The 11,352-nt window shown below is 32.4% G+C and overlaps 1 protein-coding gene across 1 annotated transcript; it reads left to right on the top strand.

The window, feature by feature from the left end:
• Window positions 1-3,656: 3,656 nt before the first annotated feature.
• Window positions 3,657-10,572, top strand: LOC107418792 (AMSH-like ubiquitin thioesterase 1). The gene is made up of 14 exons (XM_048474002.2): window positions 3,657-3,976; window positions 5,378-5,442; window positions 5,590-5,665; window positions 5,747-5,926; window positions 6,132-6,226; window positions 7,467-7,572; window positions 7,644-7,690; window positions 7,940-8,267; window positions 8,463-8,552; window positions 8,628-8,690; window positions 8,858-8,932; window positions 9,392-9,454; window positions 9,939-9,991; window positions 10,074-10,572. The coding sequence occupies exons 1-14, from the start codon at window positions 3,863-3,865 to the stop codon at window positions 10,246-10,248; spliced, it is 1,530 nt and encodes a 509-aa protein (XP_048329959.1). The 5' UTR covers window positions 3,657-3,862; the 3' UTR covers window positions 10,249-10,572.
• The last annotated feature ends 780 nt before the right edge of the window (window positions 10,573-11,352 follow it).

The following is an 11,352-nucleotide window of genomic DNA, read 5'->3' as shown; positions in this document are numbered from 1 at the left end:
TAGCAGTACTGCTACTTTTAACAAACATTCCATGTAGAGTCTGAACTATTTCTGATACACAATCTAGATCATCAAGTTGCTTTTGCAGATGTTCTACAATGTTGGAAAAAATATAACAGTGAGTTGTCATATTTGCTCGTTTCCAATTTACAAATTGCTTCATAGTTTCCTCTGAAGTATTAGCAGCAAACTTCTAGGTTTCAGAGTTGTTGTAATAAATTTTATTATCTTAAAATTAAGGACAATATAAAGATTGGTTTTCGATAGGTCGTAGTTATTTCCATTCAATAGCTCTTGACTCAAAATTGTAGCTAGAAGATTAAATGATGCTATTTTCTGAAAATTAAAATGCAAACATATTAACACGTAATCAACACAACGAACATACAAATATGTAGATCCCTTAAACTACTTATTATTAATGTTTATTGTAACAGTAATTTAATTTCCATTACAAATACTTATGGTAGACAAGACACTTGTAATAAATTAAACTTTGAACATGATATGTTTTGGTGTCATACTAAGTTAGCTCCTAGGAAATGTGAGGTGAGTTTCAGACTCCTTAAAAACCTACATCTTTAGACATAGTCTTCTTAGATAATACCAACATATACCACTCAAAATTGATTTGAACAAAATATACTATTTTGATCATGATATACATAGTATCCTACCAAGTCAGCTCCTAGAAAAAGTAAGGTGGGTCTCAGACTTCTTAAAAATCCACCTCTTTAGACATAGCCTTTTTAAATAACACTGATATATACCACTCAAAATTGATTTTAGAAAATCAACCATTGTTTCAATAGTCTTTGGGCTTATAATAACACTAACAGAGCCTCGTTGGGAGGATTATTAATGTTACTAAAATTGAATATAATAACTATTAATTTAATTTCAAAATTATCTTTAATATTTAAGCATTGTTGATGTTGGGCCGTACATCCTCATTAAAATTTTGAAATTATTTTAAATCTAATCCAATAAAATCCTATCATGTTTATCAGTTGGGGCATCACATAACCATTTTATTATTGGACCATTAATGGATGTCGCATGTTTTAAATTAATTGAATTAATTTTTAACCTTTACTCATTCTATATTGTACATTAATTAATTAGGATTTTCCATAATAATATTATATACATAAACTAAATATTATTATGCATATGTATATATCAAATGATGCAATTATATGGCACAACCTATTTTAAATGGCATGTTAAGCACATATCACATGTTATATCCATATAATTTAAACAATTATAAACACAAAATAACTAATAGGCCCTAATCCATGGTTTCCTATAAAAGAAAATTACAAGCCCAAAAAAGGCCAAAAAGCCCAACTTGATATCTGGCCCGTACTTCTTCTTTTCTTCAGGTCTTGCAAATCTATGGGGCGTGGGCCAAGTTAGAATTGATTTATAGGGTTTTTAGCCCAAAAAACACAAAACCCTAACATGTCCTCTATTGATCCCGAGTATCGAAACCGCCTTCGGCCGTCACAAAAAACTTGGATCATCACAAAATTTCACAGAGAGGTAGATCACTGTGGATGGAAACAATTGACCAAAAATGGTCCAATTCCAACACTGCACATGCCCCCACATGCCAGCTAAAGTCAAGCGCCTAAAACCCACTCGCAGCCAATTTGGGTGGCGCATGTGACCGCGTGCAGCGGTGTTCGATGGTGGTCCTCCTCCCACCGATCCTCCTCTGTGTCCTTCATTTGATTTTGGTGTCGGTTCGTCAAAACGCAGCTTCAATCGGTACAAAAAAAAAAATGAACAACAACATGTATATAGTTTTTCTTGAGTACTTTTACATATTTTTCCAATAAATCTGAATTTACATATAAAATTCCAAATAAAAAATTACAGGAAAAATAAATAAATAAATAAATAAAGGAGGAAACTTAATCTTATGATTAGCCTCCTCTTTACATCCAAAAAAAAAAAAAAAAAACACAAGCAAAGATCTACATGTATATGTGATATATATTAGATATATGGCACCTAGGATGTTATTTTTCATATCATTCATCACTTCAATCAAGGCTCTGATACTAATTATTGGAATCATGTATACAGCGGAAGCCTGATCAAGATTGAATAAAGCATGTGATAAATTGTCATTATCCATTAAGTTTTACTAACCTTTTGCGCTGGATTTTCTAAGCTACTTTAGTTGTGACAAATCTATTTGTGGACACACCCAATTACTAGAAACAAGAAAGCTCAAAAGTGTTTTTCAGTATCCGAAAACTGAAAACTGTAGAAATTTCCGTGGAGGTTCTTTAGAAAGTAGTCTATATATGGACTCCAAACCTTAGTCTCTCAGGATTTCCTAATAGTTTGGGGCCCAATAGATGGGCCACACTTGTCTATGTTAATAGGCTTTGTCGCTTTATTAGCTAGCTTCGGGATCTAATGACCATTATTAATTAAGACTTTTGATCAACGGTTCAAATTGCTTCTTGAGCATAAATTCAACAATGCATATGGGGACAATTGTTGCTTGCTTCCAAAATATGTGCTGGCCATTATCTTGTTCGATGTCTTTGGATTTTGGTGCAAAGAAACTTGTGTTTGGAGATGATAAGGGTATATCGTTGTCTTTGGATTTAATGGCTCATTTGGTCAAGCTCACTTTCCTTTGGAAGTCGAAATTAGGTCTAGCCTAGGTTTTTTAACAACTTACTTGTAGTAAGGCTCTCTTCCAAACTAATTATTTTCTAATGCTTTGGTTTTTTTCCTTTTAAGTTTTAATAAATTTGACTAGATTTAGAGTGGTTTTCCATCCTTCTAGTCACATATTTTGATTATTATTAAAATATTTTTTTTAGGGAATATTTCACTTAGATTTCTTTAAGTTTATATTAATTTCAATTTAGTCTTTTAGATTTTCAAAATTATAAGTGACACTTCTACAAGGGGTATAAATGAAATTTTTTGAAAGGGTATGAATGAAATAATAAAGGAAGAAATTTAAAATTGTTTGAAAACTAAGAAGAAGTAAATAACATTTTTAAAACCGTACAGATTAAATTGTATTTAAATCAAACCTTAGGAATAAAAAAGAAGAAAAAATAAAAACTATTTGAAACCTAAAAAAATAAATGACATTTTTAAAGCAACAGAAACTAAATTATATTTAAATCAAATCTAAAATAGGTAAACCAAACAAACCACCTCTTTTTAATGCTTAACAAATTGTAGTTATGCATATGTGAGTGATTCAACAATAGCATATTTGATTTTTCACTTCTCAAAAAGTCAAAAACCAAATGGAAGCTTAAAAGTTAGGTCCAAGAAAAAGTTATTAGCTTTGTTAATCTAAATTATATTTGTTTTTTAACACTTTAATCCTTAAATTATAATTTTTGATGTATTTAGTTTTTAAAATAATTTTTCCTCTAATTTTATGTAGTTTTGATTGGTTTAGTAATATATTTGATGCACGTCTAATTTTGTAAATTGCATTATTTATTTATTACATTCAATGTACGGCATTATTTTGTTTTAAAACTGTTAAAATTTAAATTAAAAAAATAGTGCAAGGAAGTAAATGCAATAAAATTTCGAGTCCAAAGTGTGGGTAAAAGAAAAAGAAACAAAAATAATAAAAAATAATATGCAGTTCCATATTTATCCTCGAGAGAAAGCTAGAATGACCTCCTCGTGGTACCGCAAAACCTTCTCTCCGTCTTTTCACTGGACGTCTGAACCGAAGCCGCCATTGACGACCTTCCATTCTCCGGATCGGCCGATTAAGGACGTAACCTTAATTCCGATACCAGAAAATGCTGTTTGCCTAGAAAGAAAATAAAAGAAAGAAAATTTGGCTGATTAGAAGATGAGGTCTTCTACGGAGATGATTAACATTGCTGCGAGTGCTCAGAAACTCGATGTCGATAATCGGATTGCTCTCCGTTATTACTATCGGATCGCTGATAATATTCTAAGACAGGTTTCGCCCACTCCAACAATTTTATTTAATTTCATTTTTATGGTTTACAATTATTATTATTATTATTATTATTATTTTTTGGGAATTTTACAAACAGTTTATTAATATTTGAATTCGAGGCCTTGCTTGTTGTTTCCCTTGGGATTTGGCAATTTTCTTGGCTGATTTTTGTTTTTCTGCCTGAGAATTTTCCGGTAAATTTAGTTTTAGGAAGTCCGTAGGTTTATGTTTAATGTGTATACATATGAGCTAAAAATACAAAAGGGTTGTTCACGAATGTAATTGAAAAAAAGAAAAAATTAGGGTTTTTCGATGTTGTTTGCGATTGCAGGTTTGTTATTAGGATATTAGGGATGAATATCTACATGGAAGTAAATAAATTCTTACAAATTTTTTTTTAATATATATATTTTTTAATATTTTCTTCTTATGTCCGACACATTAAATTTGATTTTTCTTTAGTAAGGGTGTCCAAATAATAAGTAGTTGGATAAACTTCTCTTGTGCCAATACACTAGTGTAGTTTAGTCGCTATCAATTCCAAAAGAAAAACTTGTTCTTGAATGATTTGATGAGAATTTTTCTTGCAGGATTGTAGTATGTAAAATTAAATTCCTAGTGTAAATCCTTTGCCGAATATACCATGTGTCATATTGAAAGTTAACTTTGTATATTGCTTAATGCATGTTTCATACTTTCTATTTATGTTTCATACGGAGTATGTACTTAGAGGATCAGGATATGAATAGCTTAAAGGTGTGAGCCTTATGATTAAGGATTTGGTGATGTTAGTGTGACCATGTGAGTTGTTAAGATCACAGACTGTAAGAGTGTTCATTCTTGCATCAATAATCTTTTGCTTATTTTATTCATAATTGGATGACTTCACCTATATTTCTTTATATCTACAAATTTTTTAACTAGCATAGTATCTAGAATATGAGAAATAACTTTGTACTTCTTTTTCCCTACTTTTGTTTAGTTTTCAGATTCGTAGATAATTTTTTTTCCACAGAAATGGAACAGGATAAATGTTTATTGAGTTAGATTCCTTATTGTTTGTAGCAATCATCAATGTAACTTGGCAGTATTATTCATTCATACTTCTTTTCGCTTTGTTTATTCTTTTGTACTTTCTTATTAAGTTGTTGAATACATAATATTTTATGAATTTTCTAATGTTTATGTTGTGGACTTGGGTTAATGCTTTTTGTTCCTTAGCCTATTTTCGCATTTACTGTTTTCATGATCCTAAACATAGTAACAGATATCACACACACATGCACTCATCATGTGTAAATGGTTCTGTTTTGTGTGTATGTTTTTCCATTTTTAAATCCCCAGCTTCTTCAGAAGTTATAAATCATATTTTCAGCTCCTAACAAGGTTGTTACATTGTAGGCCAACATCTTTCGAGCAGAGAATAATATCATAGACCTATATGTAATGCTTCTAAGGTTTTCAAGGTAAGAAACAGATAGCAGTTGCCACTAATTCCTAGGTAAGGTTGTTATTTAGCCAGTCAATCAAGCAGGGAGCCAGATAGGTGGTGTAAGAACAGGAAATCTTCATAAAGATGTAACTGAAACTGAATTTGTTTTCTTCTCCATTAGTTTGGTCTCTGAGACAATACCATGCCATCGAGATTATAGAGTTTCACTTCAAAGCCAAAAAAATTATTTGAGAAAGGTATTCCATTTATAATATATTTGTTTTATGTACAGAAGTTTTTTGCTAAAATATTTACCTCACAATTTTATTTTATTGTAGAATTTATTGAATGCCTTAAAGGAGCTGGAGGATTTGAAGCCAGCAGTTCAACAGAAGGTCAATGAGTTGAACAGAAAGTATGCAAATCAGACCAATGGGTGGAGCCATTTTAACCAAAGGGATTCATTGGATTGGTCTCCTGTCAAAAAGCAAAATTTAATTACTTATGATATGACAAAGGTTTGCTTTGATTTTTAACAAGTTAGTTGGAATTTATATCATCTTCCTATTTGTTTTGTTGTGCTATGTTGGTTGCATCTTCTAGCTGCAATCTTTAATTTAGTGAGAATTTGTTACGAGTATGCTACTAGTGTATGCTACTAGTATAGTTTTACTCTCTTGATTTGGATGAACTTTTGTTCCTGTGCTATTCATCATCTTATAGGCAGCAAGACCAGCTGCACGAGAATTGGTATACAGGAATTCGAGCACTCAGCTATTGCCAAAATCCAGAACTGTGGAAGAGCGATTTCGAAAATTGTGAGTGTTTTGCTATCTCTCTATGGTTCTTCAAATGCTTGAGTTGAATTATACTAACAATGTGCTTATAGCACATGCCATCAATGCCTAAAGTTTAATCTTAAGGAAGTGGATTCAACTTTATATATCAAGCCAAACACAAAAGGCACTCTTTAAAACTTTGATCATTAATCTTTCAGTGTTGTATGTGCATGTGTGTGTTCGTATGCATATTTCCAAGTGTGTGATCCGTATAAAGCACTCTTATTTGCGCAGTTTGAAACATGTATAATTTGTGTGTGAGAGGGAGAGGGAGGGACACTTTTTTCTTGAAAATGCAGAAGTATGTGCCCAGACCTTCATGTGACCTGTACTAGAGCACTCCTTTTGGTGCAGCTTGAACCATGGATGGAGTGTTTGTGTGCAAGTTTTACTATGTAGTAAGCTTTCCCAACAGCAATAGGACATTTAAGAAATACCTCTAGAGCTATTTTTCCTTGGAAAGGTTGTAGGCGATTCTTTTGTTGCAGCTTGAACCCTGTTTATAGTGATAGGGCATTTAAGAAATACCTTTTTAATCTATTTTTCCTTGTAAAAGCGAGAAGTATATTCCCAGGAAAGCAATGCCCATTGGGCAACACTCTTTATGGCGCAGCTTGAAGCATATATGAATTTTGTATTTGGTTAGCTATCTGGACTATTTTCATAATGAAGATTCATAATTAATGAAAAGGAAAGTTACTGCATTATTTTTTCAAAATGCATACTGGAGATATGATCTCTCAATGTTTCTAGCATTATCCTTAGTTAATTGGTGTTCCAGAGGTAATAAATACAGTTATGGATACGGTGGTGGCATCCTTGCATGGATTAAATTTGGAAATTTTGTCACCATGAATATTTTGTTTCAAGAGTCCACTTATTTATAGCAAGTTCATTCTCAACAAGAAGAAATCATAAAATTTTCATTTATTTAAATCATTATTATCTGTCTTGGTCTTTTTATTATTATTTTATCTCATATTTTTTAAATTTGGAAATTTTGTCACCATGAATATTATGTTTCAAGAGTCCGCTTATTTAATAGCAAGTTCATTCTCAATTAGAAGAAATCATAAAATTTTCATTTATTTAAATCATTATCTGTCTTGGTCTTTTTATTATTATTTTATCTCATATATATTTTTTTCCTGGGCTCATTTACTTTACCAGATATGCTTGAATGAGAACCGTAAAGCTTTGCTTTCTTTCGTTGTTTTAGATCTTTTAGTGTCCCTCGTCCAAAGGATGAAACTCTTTCAAAACATTCCATTTTGGGTCCAAATGGGCTTTACGGGCAGTGGCAGCCACCTAGAAGTGACAAAGGGGTATGATGACTTTTAGCTGTATTTTTTAATTCAATGTGAGGGCGAAGCTGACTCATTGTTTGTGAATGTAGGTCCAATATCCAAGCATTACAGACCTTAGCCCGCTTGAAATCCTAAGGTCTGACTGCTATCCTAGCATTCAACACTTTCTACTTTTATTATGGAACACTAGTTAGATTGTATCTAAACTATGGGAATACCATCTTCTTTTACCTTTTATTGGGTATATTTATGTTATTGGTAGGTGGAACTTTATTTTTTAAAAGCTAAAACTAAGCTATTTTTTTGAGGATTGAATATTGCTTAAGTTTTCAAACACTTTTTACATATGGATATATTTTGTCCCATTATTTTTCTATGCAAACAGTATACAGCAGCCTAGTGAGGATGAACCTACTCTTAAAAAAGACTCAAGCCATTCAGAACTTGAAACACTAAGTCTGGAATCGACTCAGAGAAATGATGATAGTCAGTCACATAAAATTGAGGAACCATGTTCCCTTATTTCCTTTGAAGAAACAGAGCCTCCTGCTCATACAGAAGTTATCCGACAGCCTTCTCCTCCTCCTGTACTTGCTGAAGTACAAGATTTGATTCCTGCAGTTTCACCCCAAGTTTCCATTGCAGAAAGCGGAGTGGAGATGCTTTCCACGGATGAAGTTGTCCGTGCTGAAACTCCCTTGCAATTACACATTGTGAGATTCTTGAAGATCTTTTAGTTTCTAGTTGAGTTTTTAATTGTGTATAGATTTTCCTCAGGAATGACATATTGGTATGGGCATGATCATTTTGATGATATAGCTCTTGATACTGCTCTGAATTAATTCGGATTAATACTAAAGATTGAAGTACAAGTTCTCGCCAATGCTGACTGCTGTTTGCCTTTTCAGTCAACAACAATGATGGAGAGTTTTATGAAGCTGGCTAAGTCAAATACTGACAAGAACTTAGAGACTTGTGGAGTTCTAGCTGGTTCACTTGTATGTGTCTAAAAGAAATACAGTTTCTGTTCTAATACCTCATGATCTAATGTTTCAAAATGTTATTTTCTGCAGAAAAACAGGAAATTTTATGTTACAGCTCTAATCATTCCAAAGCAGGAATCAACATCTGACTCTGTATGGCAATTACTTTGCTTATTTTTCAGAGACTATTTCATTTTTTTCTCTTATATGCATATATATATATATATATATATATGTACACACACACACACACACACACACACACACATATATATATATATAAATATATATTTTACATTAAACATTTACTTTATTATCAGTGTCAGACCACAAATGAAGAGGAAATATTTGAAGTTCAAGATAAGCAGTCTCTCTTCCCCCTTGGGTGGATCCATGTGAGTATCTAGATGATGCAATCTCTATTTCTAACCTTGGACTTGAAATTCGTTTTGTTGTATTTTCTTTTTCACTTATTTTTTCACAATATATTATTTTTATTGGTTGGTAGGAGGTAAGGTGGGGCAATATGTATGTTGATCATAATATTTTCCCAACTTGGTAGAAATCAATTGTTTTTTAATAATGAAGATGAACAATGTTTTCACATTGCATGCCATCTTAAAAAAAGAAAAAAACAAAAAAGAAAATAGAAAAGAATGCAGCAATCTTAGAGATCTTCTTGAAATCCTAATTCTTCTCCAGAAAGGCATACAATTCGCAATGAATTGTTACTATGATTACATATGATTTAATGAAGCCTGTCTTATTCTATAATGCTTTGAACGCTACTCTGTTACATGACAAATGGATTATTATGCTGACTGATTAATTGTTCATTATTGTGCACTCTCCAGACTCATCCTACCCAGTCTTGCTTTATGTCATCAATTGATGTTCATACCCATTACTCGTATCAGGTGTGTGGCTCATCTTGTTCTTGAAAAATTTGTTTGTTACGCTTGGAACTCATTTTAACTACCCCATGTTATTAATTAGTCATTTCAGGATTATGCTTTCTTCTATTATTTCAAATGTTATGTTTTCACTTGATTAAAGTTAATAGTAAACCCGTGTTGTTGGTATCTGTCTGAGTTTTAACACCAATTCAATGTTTAATTATATATATTTATATATACTCTTCCACATTTATTTTAGGAATTGAAATTGCAGAAATGACATCTTGAAACTGCTTTCTAATTTTAAGAATCAATTGTTTCCTCTATCTTACCTTTACTTGACCATTAATAAAGACATATCCACTTTCACGTGCGAGTATAATAAAGGGAGGAGATAGACATTATGCAAAATGTATGCTGGTATTTTATTTAGACATTATGCAAAATGTATGCTGGTATTTTCTTTTTTCTTTTTAATAATTTACACAAATGCCTTTTCCTTCAGATTATGTTGCCAGAAGCTGTTGCAATTGTTATGGCGCCAAGAGATGGTAGCAGGTTAGATCAGATCTCTTAATATTGTTATTTTATCTAGATGGTTGTAATTTAACAAGGTGATATCTTGTTTGTGCGTGTGTAGAACTCATGGCATTTTTCGGTTGACAACTCCTGGTGGCATGTCTGTCATTAGACAATGTCAGCAACGTGGATTTCATCCACACAATCAGCCTCCAGATGGTGGTCCTCTTTACAAGACCTGTACAGATGTCTATATAAATCCCAATCTAAATTTCGACGTCATTGATCTTCGTTGATCACATTTAGGACACTAAGGTGGTTACTGTTCTACTGATGCAATTGTTCATATGATGTACGTGTGCAATTATTGGATTTATTATTAGGGTCGGCTTAACAGCATCCAAATTCTATCATCTTGTAAAGTAAATATGATTTGCCAACTCACTGTAAATCTATTCCATGTGTACGTACACGTCTGTTGGCCATTTTATGAACTCCAATGGCCTGCATTGCAAAGGGGAGTTCAGATTTTTTTTTTTGGTCATTTATCAAGTACACAGAAGATACTTGTACTGGAAGAAAAACAGACCATTATATTCTCTGTGGAAGGATTTTCTTTACCAACTTGTTCAGATTCTTTTTGATTTGATAGATGAGTTTGAAAAATTGGGAACCGATTTACATTGTTCTATAATTCTGTTCACCATATCCCTAATTGTGCTCTTATTTGACCTGCATATTGTCAAGTTTGATCTATCTTCGTAATGCTCAGGGAATGATGGTCTGTGAACTTTTACAATTGCCTTTTATTTTGGTCCCATATGAAGCAGTGGATTCTTTAAGAAATTTTGATGGGTCTGAATGAAGGTTTTACTGAGTGGAGATGATGGCAGCCTAACATGGTGAAGACATCATGGTGAAAAATTGGAGTGAGATAAAAGCCATCTAGCGAATTCCAAAGTGGAAAAGGCAAAAGTGGAATTCTGATATTCATGAAGTCTATATGAAGATACCAACTTTGGTTGATTTTACTTTTGAACTGGTCTTTCTCTTTTTCCATTTTTTTTTGAAATTTTGAAATTTTTTATTATGCCTTTTTTTTTGTGTGATCACCCGAGCAATCCTAAAGAAAAGTAGTATGGGTCCCTAGCCGGTTTGGTTTTTTCAAAGGTATTTGGGAAAAATACTTCCATCTTTTATTCTTTCTCTTCTCAAGTCTCAACCAAGAAAGGACCCTTCTTCCTTGCTTTAGCTTTGTTGTAGTTTTCTTCACCAGAGAAAACAAAAGCATCTTGAAAATGGGTACCACCACCCATACAATGGAATTATTCCACATGATCTGGTTTCTTTCTTGAGCATTGGAAATGGTAAATGGTTTTTTGGGGTGAGTATTTTCATAC

Source organism: Ziziphus jujuba, chromosome 2 (assembly GCF_031755915.1).
Source record: "Ziziphus jujuba cultivar Dongzao chromosome 2, ASM3175591v1".
NCBI classification, from domain to species: Eukaryota; Viridiplantae; Streptophyta; class Magnoliopsida; order Rosales; family Rhamnaceae; genus Ziziphus; species Ziziphus jujuba.
The sequence above is the reverse complement of the archived record's forward strand: the minus strand, read 5'-3'. Positions and strand labels throughout refer to the sequence as shown.

Bases quoted from the DNA above. Each gene is read 5' to 3' on its own strand.
- LOC107418792 (XM_048474002.2), top strand. From the start codon at position 3,863: ATGAGGTCTTCTACGGAGATGATTAACATTGCTGCGAGTGCTCAGAAA. The intron at 5,927-6,131 runs GTTTGCTTTGAT...ATCATCTTATAG, and splicing joins TTACTTATGATATGACAAAG to GCAGCAAGACCAGCTGCACG. The intron at 8,553-8,627 runs GTATGTGTCTAA...TATTTTCTGCAG, and splicing joins GAGTTCTAGCTGGTTCACTT to AAAAACAGGAAATTTTATGT.